Source organism: Suillus bovinus, assembly GCF_016758785.1.
Source record: "Suillus bovinus strain UH-Sbo-P2 chromosome Unknown EDB93scaffold_79, whole genome shotgun sequence".
Taxonomy (NCBI): Eukaryota; Fungi; Basidiomycota; class Agaricomycetes; order Boletales; family Suillaceae; genus Suillus; species Suillus bovinus.
In genome coordinates, this window is record NW_024542135.1 from 99,532 (window position 1) to 115,518 (window position 15,987).

At 48.1% G+C, this 15,987-nt stretch overlaps 6 protein-coding genes across 6 annotated transcripts; 4 read left to right on the forward strand and 2 right to left on the reverse strand.

The window, feature by feature from the left end:
* Positions 1–80: 80 nt before the first annotated feature.
* Positions 81–727, forward strand: EDB93DRAFT_1254756 (Erg28-like protein; the record flags this gene model as incomplete). Its single annotated transcript, XM_041453669.1, has 5 exons — positions 81–111; positions 165–299; positions 355–445; positions 501–619; positions 675–727. The coding sequence occupies 5 exons, from the start codon at positions 81–83 to the stop codon at positions 725–727; spliced, it is 429 nt and encodes a 142-aa protein (XP_041303240.1).
* Positions 728–2,594: 1,867 nt separating this feature from the next.
* On the forward strand, positions 2,595–4,925 carry EDB93DRAFT_1093163 (uncharacterized protein; the record flags this gene model as incomplete). Its single annotated transcript, XM_041446488.1, has 4 exons — positions 2,595–3,228; positions 3,289–3,434; positions 3,483–4,790; positions 4,851–4,925. The coding sequence occupies 4 exons, from the start codon at positions 2,595–2,597 to the stop codon at positions 4,923–4,925; spliced, it is 2,163 nt and encodes a 720-aa protein (XP_041303241.1).
* Positions 4,926–5,622: 697 nt separating this feature from the next.
* EDB93DRAFT_1174009 (Calcium/proton exchanger) lies at positions 5,623–8,902 on the forward strand. The gene is made up of 19 exons (XM_041450439.1): positions 5,623–5,822; positions 5,882–6,160; positions 6,220–6,254; positions 6,308–6,356; positions 6,412–6,443; positions 6,495–6,569; positions 6,624–6,631; positions 6,687–6,705; positions 6,761–6,806; positions 6,859–6,885; positions 6,933–6,998; positions 7,053–7,195; positions 7,255–7,276; positions 7,326–7,636; positions 7,691–7,885; positions 7,936–7,958; positions 8,014–8,099; positions 8,160–8,225; positions 8,279–8,902. The coding sequence occupies exons 1-19, from the start codon at positions 5,819–5,821 to the stop codon at positions 8,428–8,430; spliced, it is 1,638 nt and encodes a 545-aa protein (XP_041303242.1). The 5' UTR covers positions 5,623–5,818; the 3' UTR covers positions 8,431–8,902.
* On the reverse strand, positions 8,903–10,441 carry EDB93DRAFT_1174015 (hydroxysteroid dehydrogenase). Its single transcript, XM_041450440.1, has 9 exons — positions 10,119–10,441; positions 9,977–10,056; positions 9,770–9,921; positions 9,615–9,711; positions 9,532–9,559; positions 9,420–9,471; positions 9,288–9,360; positions 9,162–9,235; positions 8,903–9,100 (listed from the first exon to the last, which is right to left on the reverse strand). The coding sequence occupies exons 1-9, from the start codon at positions 10,377–10,379 to the stop codon at positions 9,015–9,017; spliced, it is 903 nt and encodes a 300-aa protein (XP_041303243.1). The 5' UTR covers positions 10,380–10,441; the 3' UTR covers positions 8,903–9,014.
* Positions 10,442–11,743: 1,302 nt separating this feature from the next.
* On the reverse strand, positions 11,744–13,876 carry EDB93DRAFT_1174019 (autophagy-related protein 17). The gene is made up of 9 exons (XM_041450441.1): positions 13,621–13,876; positions 13,504–13,566; positions 13,125–13,448; positions 12,833–13,073; positions 12,697–12,775; positions 12,517–12,643; positions 12,274–12,466; positions 12,040–12,203; positions 11,744–11,987 (listed from the first exon to the last, which is right to left on the reverse strand). The coding sequence occupies exons 1-9, from the start codon at positions 13,825–13,827 to the stop codon at positions 11,931–11,933; spliced, it is 1,455 nt and encodes a 484-aa protein (XP_041303244.1). The 5' UTR covers positions 13,828–13,876; the 3' UTR covers positions 11,744–11,930.
* An 87-nt stretch (positions 13,877–13,963) lies between these two features.
* EDB93DRAFT_1093191 (uncharacterized protein) lies at positions 13,964–14,960 on the forward strand (the record flags this gene model as incomplete). The annotated part of the gene is made up of 2 exons (XM_041446493.1): positions 13,964–14,470; positions 14,532–14,960. 2 exons carry the CDS (start codon positions 13,964–13,966, stop codon positions 14,958–14,960), a joined length of 936 nt encoding a protein of 311 aa, XP_041303245.1.
* Positions 14,961–15,987: the final 1,027 nt, after the last annotated feature.

The window sequence follows — 15,987 nt, forward strand, 5'->3', positions numbered from 1 at the left end:
CCATACATGTAACACGTGCACCGCGTCACGGTTTAATGTTTTCAGCTTCAACAGTACTACTATCCTTTATAACCGATAAGATGGCCACTCAGAGTCAGATACTGCTGGAATGTGAGTGAAGTCATGTTCTTGCTCTATGGCAATATTAAAAACTTGTGTCTTAGACCTGCCCAAGTCTGAAGGCCTTTTGCCTAAATGGCAGCTCATAGTCGCCACAATGGCTGTGTTCAACACTATTCAGAACTTTGCGACACTGAAGCTGACCCGCAGGCTTTATGCTCGCGTTCCGTCTGCCTCAAGTATATAATCTTTCACCAAGGCCAGAACCTAACACCGCTTATTTTGCCTTTCCAGTTACACCACTCCAGGCTCGAACGTTCGCAGTTTGGACATTGACATCAGCGGTCGTACGGGGATATGCTGCGTACAATATCAACAACAAAACGTAGGTTGTTCTTTTCGTGCGAAGCAACGATAGTGAACTTCGGGTCCAACTTTAGGATTTATGATATGGCTCTTCTCACGTACCTTATCGCATTTGGGCACTTCACCTCTGAGATATGCTTCTTCCGCACAGCTAAAATCAACCTACCTGTCCTGAGCCCTGTGATTGTCTCTAGTATGTGTCCTTTGTCAATCCTTTTCCATTACACATACTCACCTGCGCCCCACAGCTGCATCACTGATTTGGATGTTGAGACAGTATGATTTCTATGTCGCACCTTGATATATGACGAATGGCGAGGTCCATATCGATGACATGTGTTTGTTATCTCGAGGAAGCGTATGTTGCAAATTCAATTGTTTCGCAGACCAGTAAACCCAATCAACCAATGACGTTTGGAGTACAATAATTTGCCACTGCTCCGAGCTCGCGGCCGTCCTGTAGCTCCATTAATCTATGAGCATCTCTGAGACGTGGCGCTCAATCGACCTCGATCTGCCACTACCTGCTCGCCAAGCTTGAAGACGAACCGACGGTAATACAAACCCTGTAACCAAGCGCGCATTAAGAGTGTATGTTGCATGACACGCCCAGATGCCAGCGCAGCAACCAGCCAATCGAGCGTCATCTTCACATTCATTTGCGGCAAAATCGTCAGGATGCACGTCATCCTAAATTCCTGAGTGGTCCAAATGCGTAAAAGTCAACTTCAAAGCTAAAATGATACGTGGACCATGGTGTGACAGCACGACCTTGTTAATCCCCACTGAGGACTACCCCGCCAGACCTGATTGGGAGTGATCAGTTTTTGGACCGGATGTGGGTGCATCCCAGTGCTGGGGAGACATAGCTGTGACCCCCCCCCCCCCCCCCCCCCCCCCTTTCGGAGGACAAGGGCGGGAGCCCTCGAAAAAAATGAAATCATCGCACTTTTACACGAAATTTTGCTCTAGCCTCACTCTGTGACGTTGATAGTGCACGCTAGTATTTCAACTGCTCGCCTTCGTCAGCTTCCATCATATCCTTTGTCGTGGGCAAGCATTCGTGGCTTTGACCGCACCCAATATTTCGGGAGTTCAGGAACGATCTTGAAGTCATCATGGTCCCGTGTCAAGAGATCGCGCAACGATTTTGGAGACGAGTTAAATGAGCATATAGACGGGGCGAGCACGAATCAGTGTGTACTTGCAGTGCTGCGAGGACGCTGCCGCTAGATCTAGGATTAGTGGGCAATATCATTGGACACTCGAGTTTAGTCGAGGCATACACTTGCTATGTTTTTAATATAAATTTGAAAGATATTATGTACTAATTCTGACATATTTAGCAACGATAATTGTGTACTCTCGGCCGAAAACGATTATGGAGGAGTGGACTGGAGGAGGTCCCCTACATAATAGACCCTGGGTTATAATCGGCTAAGGAAGGATCTAACATCAGACCAGCCCTCGAAATGGTGGGGAGAGGTGAAAATTTTATTGGTCCCTTTTTCCCCACCGGAGATGGATTAAGGGCGGTCCTAACTATAGCAGGGACCCATGAAAGCCGAGCTTGACAGCTAAACATGTCGATGTATGGCGCCAGCGATCATTGTATAACACAGTCAATGACGCATGATGGCTCAAAGCGAAACCTCGCACCAGCAAACAAAATGATGGTATCAAATTATTCGTGGCAGTAGTCAAGTTCCTTTATATTGGTTCGTGTGATCCTTCATTGCGTGGTCCAGTCCGCTGAGGAAGGACGACGAGATGGTGTGACGTCGCACCTAGTGTCGTCCCGATCAGGCCCGAAATATGCAAACAACAAGCTCCATACCAGAAGATCCGAGGGTGTTGCCCAAAGAAAAAAGCTGGGCGGGGTAATAAGACTGTGCACTAGAGTCTACAAAATCTCGTCACCATTTGAAAAATGTTATGGCATCAGTGCGCGTGGGTCGCGTAACGTTCGAACGTGTCGCAAAATCCGTCAGTGCTGGCGTGCTCTAAAGGCACCGCGAACGTAAATTGATGGTTTCCCCCGCATTACATAATTGGGGTCATTGCAATAAGATTGCCGAGCAGTATATAAGCAATGTGTTCCACATTCTTAGTTGTGACTCGTTCATCCCGGCTTTCGTGCTATTTCTTCATTGCTTTGTATATTTTCTATGCGTGCTGTATTGCAATACCCTCCTGAATTGCTATTCACTATCTGCGAATATATTTATGCCGCCGGCCTACCACCTTCAGAGTATGCCAGTTCTCTCGATCCGCTCGCAATCGGCGAGTTCGGAACGCCAACTGCGTTACCGTCCTCTGTACCACCACCAAATTGGAGCGAGCCAGAAGCACGAAAAACCCTCTCTCGTCTCTGTTTGGTGAACCATGCCTGGTATGAAGCCGCCAAACCATGGCTGTGGCACAAACTCGAGGTTCGTCTACCCAGGAGCTGGCTCGCTCTCCTAGACGAGATCACAATAGACACCGAAGACGATGAAAAGGCTGCTTTAGCAGTCAAAGAATCTATTCAAGCAGCCACTCACGCTGCTCTAGCTAGCGCTGTGCGTACTGGCGCATCTTCTGACGAAGATGCAGCTAGGAGATGGAAGGAAAGCATCATGGAGTCCTTGAGTGGCCCGGATGGTTCCATTCCTCCCGAACTGTTGACGCCTCCAGCATCTCGCGACTCAAGTCCAAGACGTATTAGGCCAAAGAGTAAAAGCCCGGCTCGGTGGAAGATCATGAGGACAATCAGTGACGCCGTTCAAAATGTTATGGATCTTACTGAACCTGGGGTTTATGGTGAGTTGCTCACTGTTTTACTCTACATTCTGGCATAATTGACATGTGTTACGTCTGCAGTCCCGAGGCTTCATGATCCTCGTCCTGGTCGGTTTGTCCGCCATCTAGACTTTAATCACTTTCGTACCATCGGAATGCGTCGTTCCATAGAAGATACTGCAACTAGTCGTTTCGTAACCGGCGAACGTGTCGAGGCGTTCCTAAAGGTTCGGCATTGTGACATCACTCTTACTTTGGCTGACCATTTAATGCAGGAGCTTCCAAACCTAACTGCTTTCGGCGCCACGGAGTACATGGATGGTGCTCTGTCGTTGCCCGTTCTGAATGAACTTTTGCTTCGCGGTTCTGCTTCGAGAGGAGGGGGTCGCCCCACTCGTGGACGAGGAATCGTGACGGAGGATCCCGAAGAAGAGGATCGCGAAAGAAGGAGAGACTGTAAGGACCTTCAGGCCATGGACCTTACTGGCTGCGTCAGCGCAGTTTTTGTCAGCGCCCTGACGGAGTTTGTCAACACGCATCTTCTTCTTGAGGATGAACAGTCTAGTGGAAGTGACGATGAAAGTCGACGTCAGATTAGACGTGCTCGTGCTCGATTTATGCAAGAGGAGCCACTCACATTCCCAGGGCTCCAGCGCCTTGGACTTCGTGGCGTGAAATCAATTCAACCTCGGATCCTGACGCCTTTTGTCCTCGCATTCCCTTCCCTTACTCATCTTGACCTATCCGCTACCCGAGTCACACCGGAATTACTTACTGCTCTCGGGGGCTCAACAGTTTGCCTGCATTCGCTTGCGCTGGCTAGGTGTGTTCACCTAACGGGGTCCTGTATCAGAGATTTCCTCGTTCGTGCGCCGGCAGCAGCGCGAATCCGGGAACTCACGCTATATGGCGACCAAACATTCCCATCACCCCTCACCGCAGATGATCTTACGGAAATGATATCTTCCGCCCCGTGTTTCACCTCTGGTGAACTTACCTACCTCGATCTCTCAAGCGCACCTGTGACTAAAGAACTTCTCGTTAACGTGTGCAAGCCGCAGCCAAAGCTGCGGTCGCTTGGTCTATCATATATTCCTGATCTCGAATTAGATGCCGTCGCGCAATTTTTAAAGATCAAGGCTATGAATGTTGAGGTGCTTACGCTTGTTCAGACTAGCCCTGATCTAGATTGGGGCAGGGTTGGACCTGGCGCACCTCGTGGTTCGGCACAACAGGCGATGATGGCTTTACACACTCAAATTATCGGGCCGCTGTGCACGCCCCCCTACATGTCCACTCTACGTTCGCAGACGGTTGTAATACCTCCTTATCCTACGCGACTTCGGGTGATTGAGCTTTCCGTACCCGCGCTTGCTGCCCTAGGTGCTGGCGCCGGATCATGGAGAATAATAAGAAGTAAAGGTGGCCGAGGCTGGTATGTCGACACGGCCAGTGGCTGGGTTGGTGGGGGGCTCCAACGAAACCTTCCGAAAACGCATCCATATCGCGTTCAAATGTGTCGCCTGGCAGATGCCAATGGAAATGTAAATAGCGGTGTCGGATGGCACGCGAGAAAGATGGAAGTAAGTGACTTACTTATGGCCGACGGGAACGGGTCGCTGATGACTTTAATCGTGTCACAGGTTTTACACGGTTGCGGTATGTTGGGACGCGAGGATGGCCTGTACGGGGCTGTGTCGTTTGCGTATCAGGGATAGTTGGCCTGACGTTTTGCGTTATCTGCCGTTGACGGCTTCACAAGCATTGCGTTGTATATATTATAAGAGCAGTGACTGCGTCATTTTTAGCATTAGTCATTTCATGTACTGGACTAATTAGTGCCCTTGGGAGGGCTGAATGTTAATATGGTTTCGACGTACTTTATAGTGGAGACCTAGTTGAGTCGTGCATGTGCATGAAGTATTTATGACGTTGCAAGGTCGAATTATGCTCGTCACGATGACCACTTGGCGCATGGAGTTAATGTTGCGGAGCGTGGCGCTCAAATGGAGTATTTCGAATAACAGGCGCGACGCTGTGGTGCATCCAAACCAAAGGAAGTATTTTGAATAGTGAGCCACCATTGAGGACCATACCGACGCTGTAGTCACATCAGTGAACTGGTGAACAGTGGTATTTTAAGCAATATATCCGAGTGTCGAGCCTATATCTTAGTGGCGCTGCTTACAGCGGTTTGTGCCACACCTAAGCCTGCTGTTCCACTTAGTATTGTTGCAATCGGCTGGTGCCTCAGGCCGTCAGCTGCGGAGCGTTGGCACTCAAGTACTTACGTTGCAATGAATGTGCATCTTTACATATCAAATGTCCCTCATAGTACTCCAACTGTTCACTGTATGCCATGATCCTAACAAGATGGACGGGCACCAACTTGAAGGTGTTTTGGGGCGTCGGTTGGACTCCCATTGATTACGTACTATTAAGAACACGCATTCTAGAAAATCTGTAGAGAAAGTTGGGCTGTGCCACTGCGCTGACTTATTTAAAGGCAACGACAGCAATTGGCAAATCATCTTACTACACGATAATCCCCACTCGAGTTCACAGCAAGTCTGATTGATATACCTTAATAGCACTTAAACTTTGCTGTATAATGGGTACGCACAATTCTTGTCGTTAACTGAATACAGCTCATCGGATCTACGACACCGCCCAGCCTCTACCTTTTCTGTCCAGGCGCACAGGTCCTCAGATGACAGTTTTCCAACAGAAAGGCTCTCCCGCAGGCACACTGCCACCGACGAGCGGCTGCCGCCAGAGCCAAGGCCTCATGCCAATCTGGGTCGTAGAAAAAGCACGAGTGACATCAAACTTCATTCAATGGACTTTTTTCCCACTTTACTAAGAGCTGCAACGTTAATGGTCACCCCGGAAAAGAAAATCTCAAAGCCCCCAAGTACCTGGAGGAGCATTCGTTCCATCATTTTTTCATCATGTACGGGGCAGATTCCTTCGCAGTTTGTGGATGGTATTGACATTTGCTTGTCAACGTAGGGTTCAATGTCCTCCTGGTGTTTATTCCCATATCTGTATGTCATTGTCGCATCAGTTTTGACCATCTCTGATCAGTCGTCGTTTGAAGTGGGCAGTTAACTTTGCTCTCCCTGATCAACATAGTTTAATTTTTGTCTGTGAGTTCACAAGTTACCTTTCAATTTTCCGGATGCTACAGCGTGCTCGTTGCAGTAACGTTCCTTGCTATAATACCATTGGCTAAGGTGATTACAAGTTCGCCTTTTTGTAGTTGTATCACACTAAGCCACTCTCAGCTCCTGGCGTACGCCACGGATGAACTTTCCATAAGGGTGGGCCAAACTTTGGCAGGTCTTCTTAATGCTACACTGGTTCGTACATCATCTACCACTCCATGATTCCAATCTAACGGCTGCAAATTCTAGGGAAATGCGTCAGTAAAAACATGTTTCTATCAGACGATTATCTAACTATTGGTATTTCCATAGCGTCGAAATGATCGTTTCTGTGCGCTTTAACATCAGTAATATTGCACGGCAAGATGCTGATGTTTACACTCTAGATTATTGCCCTCACAAAATGTGAACTCACAATCGTCCAGTCTTCCTGTACGTCTTCTTATCTATCTCCCTGCGACCCTAGACTCACAGTTACTCTCAGTGGTGGGATCTATTTTAAGCAATCTTCGTATGTATTCTTCCCTTCCATTTTGAAATTAATTGACCATGCATCAGTCCTGGTACTGGGAATGTGTTTCTTTGCCGGGGGCATGCGCTTTTCAGAACAGGGTTTCGGACAAAGTATGTTTGCAGCCATTCCAAAATGGGAACTTAGAGTCTTACATTCGTGGATAGGTGCTGTGCAGCTGAATTCCTCACTGCTTACCATTAGCGTCATTGCTGTTTTGCTGCCTGGCGCTTTCCAGATGGCATTGCAAGGCCAGCCTTCATATAACGAAGCGTCGACAGATGACAAGATACTAAAGACCAGTCATGGTGTACGTATCTCATGTTTCGAAATGAGTCAAATTGTTCTCACAGTCTCACCCTCATCCAGGTTGCCCTCATCCTCCTTTTCAGTAGGTGAACAAAAGCACAGTTGACAATAATCTGATCACCCTTGTTTAGTTTACGGTTCATATCTGGTGTTCCAACTGTTTTCACACAAAGCCCTCTATAACGACAATAACCCGGACATACAACAGACAAAAGGCTACGACGGCCAGAATCCATGGCTCCAGTTGAGACTCCGCCGCCGTAAAAATGCTAAGCATGTACAAGCCCCTCTACCGGTGGCTGACGAGGAAGTTGCATCCGATGTCACTGTGCCTCCTGAAGGTGCTGACTCAGACCACGGGTCTGCGTCCACGGAGGACTCTGAGATAGAAGCATATATGAGCATCCCTGTGTGCCTCGGGCTTCTGGTCTCTGTAACTGTGGTACGTGTTACTGCCTGTGCTGATAACAATCATTCGAAGTTGTTCTCGCTCTAGTTGGTAGCTGTTACCGCAGAATTCCTTGTCGATTCGATTAGCGGTTTGACTGCAACCGGGGCCATCGGTCAAGAATTTGTTGCCTTGATCTTACTTCCCATAGTTGGTAACGCAGCGGAACATGTTACTGCTGTCACAGTGTCCGTCAAGGACAAGCTAACCCTGAGCTTGGGTGTTGCTGTTGGATCAAGTATCGTGCGTTTATTTACCTGGATGTCTTTCTGAGATCGCTGACCAATTTCTAGCAAATTGCACTCTTCGTTATACCGTGAGTCTCTTCGTCGTGTCTTCTGCCACTAGTTTTCACCTTTCGTATTTTACAGGTTCATGGTGACGCTCGCTTGGATTATGGGCAAACGATTGACACTCCTCTTCGACCCGCTGGAGTCAATCGTGCTGTTGTTATCTGGTGCGTAGAAATCAAAAATTCAACGCGGCGACATACTGATTAAACAAATATATTTATCAGTCATCACTGTGAACTACACTGTACAGGACGGCAAATCAAATTGGTTAGAAGGCATGATTCTCATGTGTAAGCCTCGAGCTGCTGTATTTTAGCCTGCGTTCATGCTCATCATTGTACAGGTTTGTACTTGATAGTGGCTGTCACGTTCTGGTTTTACCCTGGTGCGTTGCGGACTGAAATGTTTGTAATTTATCGAGGTGCTGAGTTCTTCCTTAGGCACCACAGGCATCTACGCGTGTTAGAAGGGACAGTGGGCCGGACAGTGGGCTAGCTATTCTCCCGGATATGGGTTACGATCATGAATACATACTCGGCTTTCAGAAGTCAATCCTCGGCTAATGACCAGCACAACCGTACCACTCCTTTCAAACTCTTTTCAGTACATTCCTTGGGCCTACCACAAGACATAAGTTTAAAACCAACAGGCGTTAATGGACACCACCTATCTCCCGCTCCGGATCTCGATATCTATTTTCTCTGACCACTAGACGCTATGCCATTGTTTTCACATGTATCATTCGTTCTTCTCTCCACTGTGCTGAAGTGTACTTGTGCCCTGCTGCAAGACTCGGTCTAGTCTAGTCTGAACAGGAGTTGGTCGAAAGTACTACGTCTACTTTGCCGGTGCATGTACGATATCGAAGACTTAGTAGGTTCTGGCTAGCATGGTATATATACCCGTTTTTCAACCATTGTATTGATAGTAGCAATCCAGGAAATACAATATTAGCACAATACCTTGTGCCTGTTCGCGTTCTCAGCCTCGACAACGCTGTGTACAATTAAGGTTCGTGTTAGTCTCGAAGCTTGACATGTAACAAGCAATCGCCATGCAAATCTGCGTTAGCTACCACATCAAAGCTTCGCCATTATATCAGTATCAACAAGCGTCACTGCGGCTGCAGCCAGCACCGAGGTTCCCCGCTCCTTCGTCTTAGTGGCTATGTGAAAAAGAAGGCTTGATGTCAGCACCTGAAAGAGAAAAGTGTATACCGAACGTACAGAAGATTACTTTTCTGCCTGTCTTCCACATCTCCGTGACGAGTGTCTCGCCAGGAAATACTACACCAGTGAAACTGCGAGTATGTAAGAGCACAGCATTTTGAGCATAATAGGGATAGCGCTCACCGGACTTTGATATCCTTATAGGCACCAAAAGATTGCAGGATGTGCTTTCCTGCGATCCCCATAAAGCATAAACCTAATATGAGTTTGAGTTATATTGAGATCCGTAGCGCGGGCGTAAAGTGCGGATATTACCGTGAAGAATGGGCTGATCGAACCCGCCAATTGCCGCGAAGCTTGGATCAATCTATGTTGGAGATAAAGGATACTTGAACCTCGAGTATATTGCACTATCAATACGACTTACGTGTAAAGGATTATAGTCGCCACTCAGTCTACATACTAGGATCAGAAAAGCGAGAAGATACAGCAATGCATCAGAAGGCTGACCTGTAAAGTGCAGCTTGCGAAGGGCTCGTCTTCTCTTCGATCACAGCATCAGGTTGACGCCTTGGGGGTATGTTTGCAGCTGTTGCAGCACCTCTATCTGCACCAAACTCGGATAAGCCTGAATAGCGCCAGTGTTCGGATAGCATCTTCCATACCTCTGCCAGAGCGCTTGCCACCGAAGCCACCAGCTCCTCGGATGAAGACCGTTACTTGGTTTTCGAAGATGACCTTTCCTGTGGCTACATCCTTCGTGTACACTATTGTGGTGACCGAAGCAGCCTTGCCCTTGTCCAGGACTTCCAAGAGCCTGTGCAGCGAAGTTGCCAGTGATTGGCGCGAAGATAGCGCGAAGATAGACAAACCTGGTTTCATTTATAAAGTTTCCCTCTGTGGGAATAGGGCCCTTGATAGACAAATACTGTTCGCCATGAAGAAGCTTAGCCTGAGTCGGAAGCACGTCATTAAGCACCCGGGAGTACATCGAATCTTAACAGGGCGCCTCACAGGATTGAAGTTCGGCAGCCAGCCTAGTGGAATACCGGCTGCGAATTGCGGAATCACTCCAAACGTTGGGAGTGCCGCAAACTCCTCGTGGTTTTCGTAAGTCCATTGCAGGTCCTTAGCTGTCGCACCGATGCCAAGGTTGTAGAGAATGACGTCGCGCTCGGTGTAGCTGAACTTGAAGTCTTCGGGTTTGTCTTTCTTAGCGTCTGCAACGAGCTTGGAATCTTCTGGGTCGGTGAAGACGTCTGGTAGTACGGACATAGTGGGGAGACGAACTGCAACTAGAATCACATGCACGTAATTACACAACGGTTAAATCGGCGTTTTAAGGGCGCATTACCACGACCGTCATGTCTTTGGTGTACTTCATCTTTAAGAAATCTGCTCATGGACATGGACCGTAACAAGATATGTATTGCTTTATCCTATGGTTCAGGATTCTGAGACCCATGCTCCAACCCATCATCCCCCTGGCATACCCGTCCCTTCCCAAAATTTGGTCATTGCCGAAGTACAGTCAACTGCAACGCTAACGCCCTATTAGACATCTAACCATAATTTTGGCGCTAACATTTACATCGGCCACCTTACCCAGCCTCTTCCCTCCACCGGCATCATATAGAGCAGAGTTTCCCTCGCTGCCCCAATGCCAGGTTTACTGACTCACCTCTCCACTTAGCTTGCCTAGCTATTTATATACTCCCGAAACAACGCCCTGCGTCACGTACCTGCATAAGGGACTTACCACTAATCACCATTCCTATGCCTCATGTAGATAGCTTTCCAACCCCTCGTCCATTTTCTCCTCTTTCCCATCGCCATCCAGCCGATTCGGCCCAAATACGACACTGCACTCGACTGTGCCATCGACACGGTGGTACTGCCAGTTGACACTGGATATTATGTTCGAATGGTAGATGTGAGTACTCGCATTTTCCAGTCCCCTTGGTTCTGGGTCTTTGCTTTCTGTTGTGTTCGTGCGACTCCTTTTTTTGAGTGTCGGATACTATGCTCGACTGATCCAGTTGGACTTTGACTCACTGACTTTATTTCTGTTTCTACAAATATCATGGCGGTGCGCGAATTCGGTGCGCTGGAGGATCCAATGTCAACAGTTCCGCAATGTCTGTTTAACGTTGTCCATCGCCTCTACTTCACCACTACGTATTCGATTACGGATGCTCGTGACTATCTGCACGGCGCTGGTGTCTGCACTCTATAATCGTATTGTTTTTGACACGTTGTATAAGAAAAGGAAACACGCGGTAGATGGATGAGTCAAGTTGACTGAGCAAACACCGGACCAATATTGCCGTGCGTGCCACTGCCCATAGGTATTTACTAAGCAGCAGCTCCGGCAGCCTGAGGATGTATGTAACTCGGGTCTCTGTTATCCGGCCGCGGCGTCCGCGTCAGGATCCGTAGTGGCTGTCGAATAGTTCAGTGAAGCGAAACCTAGCTGAGCATCGCAGTTTCCATGCACTTTGTGGAAGTGAACGAAAGCCCCAAGCACCTGTCAAATCCTAGATAGAAGGGTACGTTAGTCTTATCATTGGACGGTTGGAAGATGCGGCTTCAACGAGTCCTTACGTGTAGCACAAGGGACATCATTCACTTTTGACAGCTAGAGTGAATCCGGTATCAATCAGTTTTCTTTTTAAGATGCACACCGGGGTCTAGATCATGATACTAAGTACCATATGGGTGTGAGCTAGGAGGAAGGTTTAATTCAGTTGTGTTATGTAGCTAAACTGGGTGAAAGCAACCCAGACTGATCCATCCGTCCCATAAGTATACAATATGCGGAACGTTCTACACGCTCTCAGTGCCGGCTGATGACACATCTACCACGGCCAACTTCTCCTTTGCCTGTAAAGAGTTCAGTAATGATCCCAAGCATGAGTATCGCATCACTAGTAACCTGCGCTAAGAGATCACTTTCTACCACAGGCAGGCTCTCCCGCACCTCTCCTTCCCGAGGCACGACATCCCACCTCGTTGGTGGATTCTCGATACACAAGCAGATGTCCTCTGGAATATGTCGCCCATGCTCTGCATTGAAGTCTTCTCTTACCTGACGCTCTTCTGAATAATATCATCATTCCCTCAGCAACTACCACAAGAAGCGACCACAAAAAGGAAGGATAAAGCTGACCTTCAGTCATTGCCCTTAATTCCATGATCATCCCTTCTACAACCTTTTCTACTGCTTCTTTGTACTGTCTTCTCCTTCCAATCTCAATAAGGAGTTTCTTGAATGAAGTTTGGTACTGGATAAAACGGTGATGAAGATCTTCAACGATGAGAAGTCGCTCCTGGAGCCCGTCGAGAAGCTCTTGGCACTTATTCTGTTACAAGATCAAATATCAACCCCAGCATATATAATACGAAATATTACCTCGACATCTTGTTGCTTCTGTAGCATGTCAGACATGATTTCACCTAGCTCGTCGAGGTTATCGAGAGTTATGGATTGTGTGGTTAATCGTTCTTGAGCAGCCGTCTTTGCTGATACCAGTTGTTGGCTAAGCAGAAAATAAGAATGCTACATCATACGGATAGCAAAATTCCAGCTTACTGAGTATCTTCGATCAAGAGTGCTTGCTCTTCTAACTCTGCCATGATAGAAGGTAGCTCTTCGGTATCACGGTTCATGTCTTTAACGTATCAGTCAAGAGCTGAAGACCAGACACTGCAAAAAATTGTTACGATACCTTGTAAGTCCTCCTCGCTAAATATCTCTCCAGCTTCGCTTTCTTTCAAGGCGTCTGCCATTTGCTCATAGTGAGAAGTAAGGCTACTGAGGTGGCGTGCCATAAGCTCCGAAGGTTGCTGTTGTGCATTCAATATATCCTCTATCGAAGGTACGTTACTAGACGATGGAAGAGACTCGCGAATGGATGATATAGCAGCCGAGAGTTTTTCCGGGTAGTCATACGTTGAAGCCATAATATCCTTTCCGCAGATTGAGTGGGGTATTCTCCTGAGCATGCAAACAAAACTCACGTCTAGCCTCGTTCTGTCACTCTCTAGTGTGTCCAGCACATTTTCAATAGCACTCTCATCCACGAAGTCACGCAGCGTCTTCCACTTGGTCCGGTCTGCGTTCTTGCCGTGACGGTCGAATGGGTTATCTCGCACAGTGGCGGAAGGGCTCTGCTGTGCGCTAAACATTGCATTGCCATTCCTTCCATCAATGGAGTGTTGGCTTCCGAACAGGGAAGAACCAGAAGAAGACTGGTGGAAACCGGGTGGTACTAGCTGTGCCCCTAGGGACTCGAGGATATTATCAAGGGCTTCAGTACGTTTCGAGCGCACGACATCCCATGCCTATATTGCTGTGTAGAAATGCCACGAGTTCGACGCACGGGGAAGCGCGACACACCTTAACTTGCTTATCCAGCTGAGCACGCTTGTGCTCAATACTCTTAGCAACATTCGCCGCAAGCTAGAATAGCTAGATGTCTAGTGTCAAGTTAAATTGGTGGTAATAATAACGCACCTTGAGCTGCTCAAGGACGGCCTCTGTGATCCACTTAACTTTCGCGTCCAGTGTAAGCACGTCTAGCGAACATTGCGCGGACGCGTTTGAAAGACTATTAGCCTTGGAACAAAGTTGTTGGCCGTGTTGAAGTGCTTTCTTGGATTGAAGGACTAGAGAAACGAGATGAGGCTGCTCTGTTTGCTGTCCCGGTGGTGGGGAGGCCATGTCAGTTCAGGCTGTTGCCGTCGTCACTTACCAAAGGCTTACAGCGGGGTGGTGGCTGTGCTAGTATTATGTATGACTTGCCGCTAATCGACCGCAGCTCAATTTCGCTCTGATATCTTATTTCCTAGACTAAATCATGCGTTCAACCGCGCTCTGCTCGACTTGCTCATCGTGTCTTCCACCCAAAGCTAGTCCAGACTTATTTATAACCGAATGCTGCGCTCGTCCCATCTGTCCAACCTGTATCAGCTCAAACCCTCGCCTGAGGAGCTATAACCCCTGCTTATCTTGTTTGGGCGGCGTGGGCGTGGTTAGCTCTTTCCTGCGGAACGTCCGCGCCACGAATAATGACACAGTGCGGGATGAAGATATATTTATTCTGGGTGACGATGAAGATGATGAAGACCAAGCTCTCGAGCTTGCCTTAGTGTCCCCGACCCCCGAACCCGCTCCGCCTGTACATCCATTAGCGTCTTCATCATCATCCAGCCTAACCAGTGGATCAATACTTATCACGCAGACTAGCGGTGCATCCGCAGGACATGCGGAGGTCGCAGTCACGGGCGAGCAATGTACCCCCTCTAGATATTACATCAATCCTAGAGACACACTACAGGGGATCGCTCTCCGTTATGGAGTTAATGTAAGATACGCTGTGCACATTAATGTCCATCCCTAACTTATGGCATGTCATCATCGTAAAGGGCCGGGAATTATGCCGTTTGAATAACCTGCCCCCAAGCACCCTTTCTACCACCCCTCATCTACTCCATACCCGAACTTTTGTTGTGCTCACACCCTCCGCCAAGTCGCTCTCCATTACGCGGGATGCGGACGCGGACGCAGGAGCAAGGCGCGTTCGCGAGAAAGCCGAGAAGCGTTTGCAAATGCTGACGAAAGAGGTAGACTGGCGCGTGGCGAAAGCATATGTGGCTCTGGCCGATGATCCTGAAGAAGAAGTCATCTATGGCTTTAAGTACAAAGAAACTGGCGGCAATGGTGCCAACACCTTGGAAGCACGTGCGGCTGATCAGTACTTGGAAGATCAGGAATGGGAAGAGGAACAGAGGAGAGCTGGCAAGCGCATCTCGTTAAAATCGCTAGCACCGCTTCGAGGCAAAGTTGTCGCATAGACATGAGAGTGTCACAGTTTGTGCAGGACTCATGAGAATTCCTATGGAACCTAGGTCAGCGGAGGCCCTAACATGTCCGGACAGATTTGGGAGAGTTCTGTCCGGATGCCGTCCTCGTCGTTCATTTATCCAGCATTACGCGCAAAGTTACTAATCCCTTATCGACTACTACTCAAGGCGCTAGTAAATTTTCGCAGGCAAGGTGATTTATCCAAATTATACTTCGTCCATGTCGTACATGATATATATATATTGAGACCCTCACTGCAGGTTTCCAATAAGAAAACAGAACGCAAGAACAGACATCACTGTTTATCCTGAAACCTTACCCCTAGTATAAATGAACTCGAGCACGCGCAACTGAACGTCAAAGAAACACGAGTCTCCTTTTTCAAAGCGCTCTATTGAATAAATGGGACCGGCGGTCACTGAGTTTGCAGAAGGTGCTCAGCATTCAGAAAAATCCAGATCGTGCTTATGCTAATTCTGACGGTGTTACCTGATTGGCACCCTGAATCCACCTGGGACCCAACACCGCCAGGAAAACGTGGATAATGCCGGTCAAGTTTCAATGATCTAAACACGGGCTACCAGTTAATGTGCGTGGCGTATTCACATGCTCGCCTATCAAAGTTCGGTGAATTACAAGATGTCATCGTGGCTGTAGGTGGGATACACGGAACTAACAACCACTTCAGATTACAGTATGACGTGAAATATTGACCTACACTGTGACCGTGACGGACTTGGACTTGGATTTTGTTGCTACTCTGGTCACTCGTAAAATTTATCTGCAGAGCGACTTCAGAAGTCGCAGAAGCCTATCGGAAACTGTCAAAATTTAAGACGCACGGGGAGCGGAAGTCTAGGAAGCTTGTAAGAAAATTTTGGCGAGCTCAGTCTACCGAAGTCCATGTGTACGTATGTACTTACGACGCCACTGGCAACCGTGGATGGTAATGAGCAAGATAGGAAAAGGTTGGCGCTCAAGCCAACCGGAGATCTGTCACAGTGAGTCCAATCAAGC

Coding starts and splice junctions, on each gene's coding strand:
- EDB93DRAFT_1174019 (XM_041450441.1), bottom strand. CDS start 13,827: ATGGCCTCCCCACCACCGGGACAGCAAACAGAGCAGCCTCATCTCGTT. Junction 13,567..13,620: donor CCGTCCTTGAGCAGCTCAAG/GTGCGTTATTAT, acceptor TAGCTATTCTAG/CTTGCGGCGAATGTTGCTAA. Junction 12,644..12,696: donor CTCTTGATCGAAGATACTCA/GTAAGCTGGAAT, acceptor TTTTCTGCTTAG/CCAACAACTGGTATCAGCAA.
- EDB93DRAFT_1174009 (XM_041450439.1), top strand. Junction 6,886..6,932: donor ATCTATTTTAAGCAATCTTC/GTATGTATTCTT, acceptor ACCATGCATCAG/TCCTGGTACTGGGAATGTGT. Junction 7,637..7,690: donor TTCTGGTCTCTGTAACTGTG/GTACGTGTTACT, acceptor TTCTCGCTCTAG/TTGGTAGCTGTTACCGCAGA.
- EDB93DRAFT_1174015 (XM_041450440.1), bottom strand. CDS start 10,379: ATGTCCGTACTACCAGACGTCTTCACCGACCCAGAAGATTCCAAGCTC. Junction 10,057..10,118: donor GGCTGCCGAACTTCAATCCT/GTGAGGCGCCCT, acceptor CTTCCGACTCAG/GCTAAGCTTCTTCATGGCGA. Junction 9,472..9,531: donor GCGACTATAATCCTTTACAC/GTAAGTCGTATT, acceptor TCTCCAACATAG/ATTGATCCAAGCTTCGCGGC.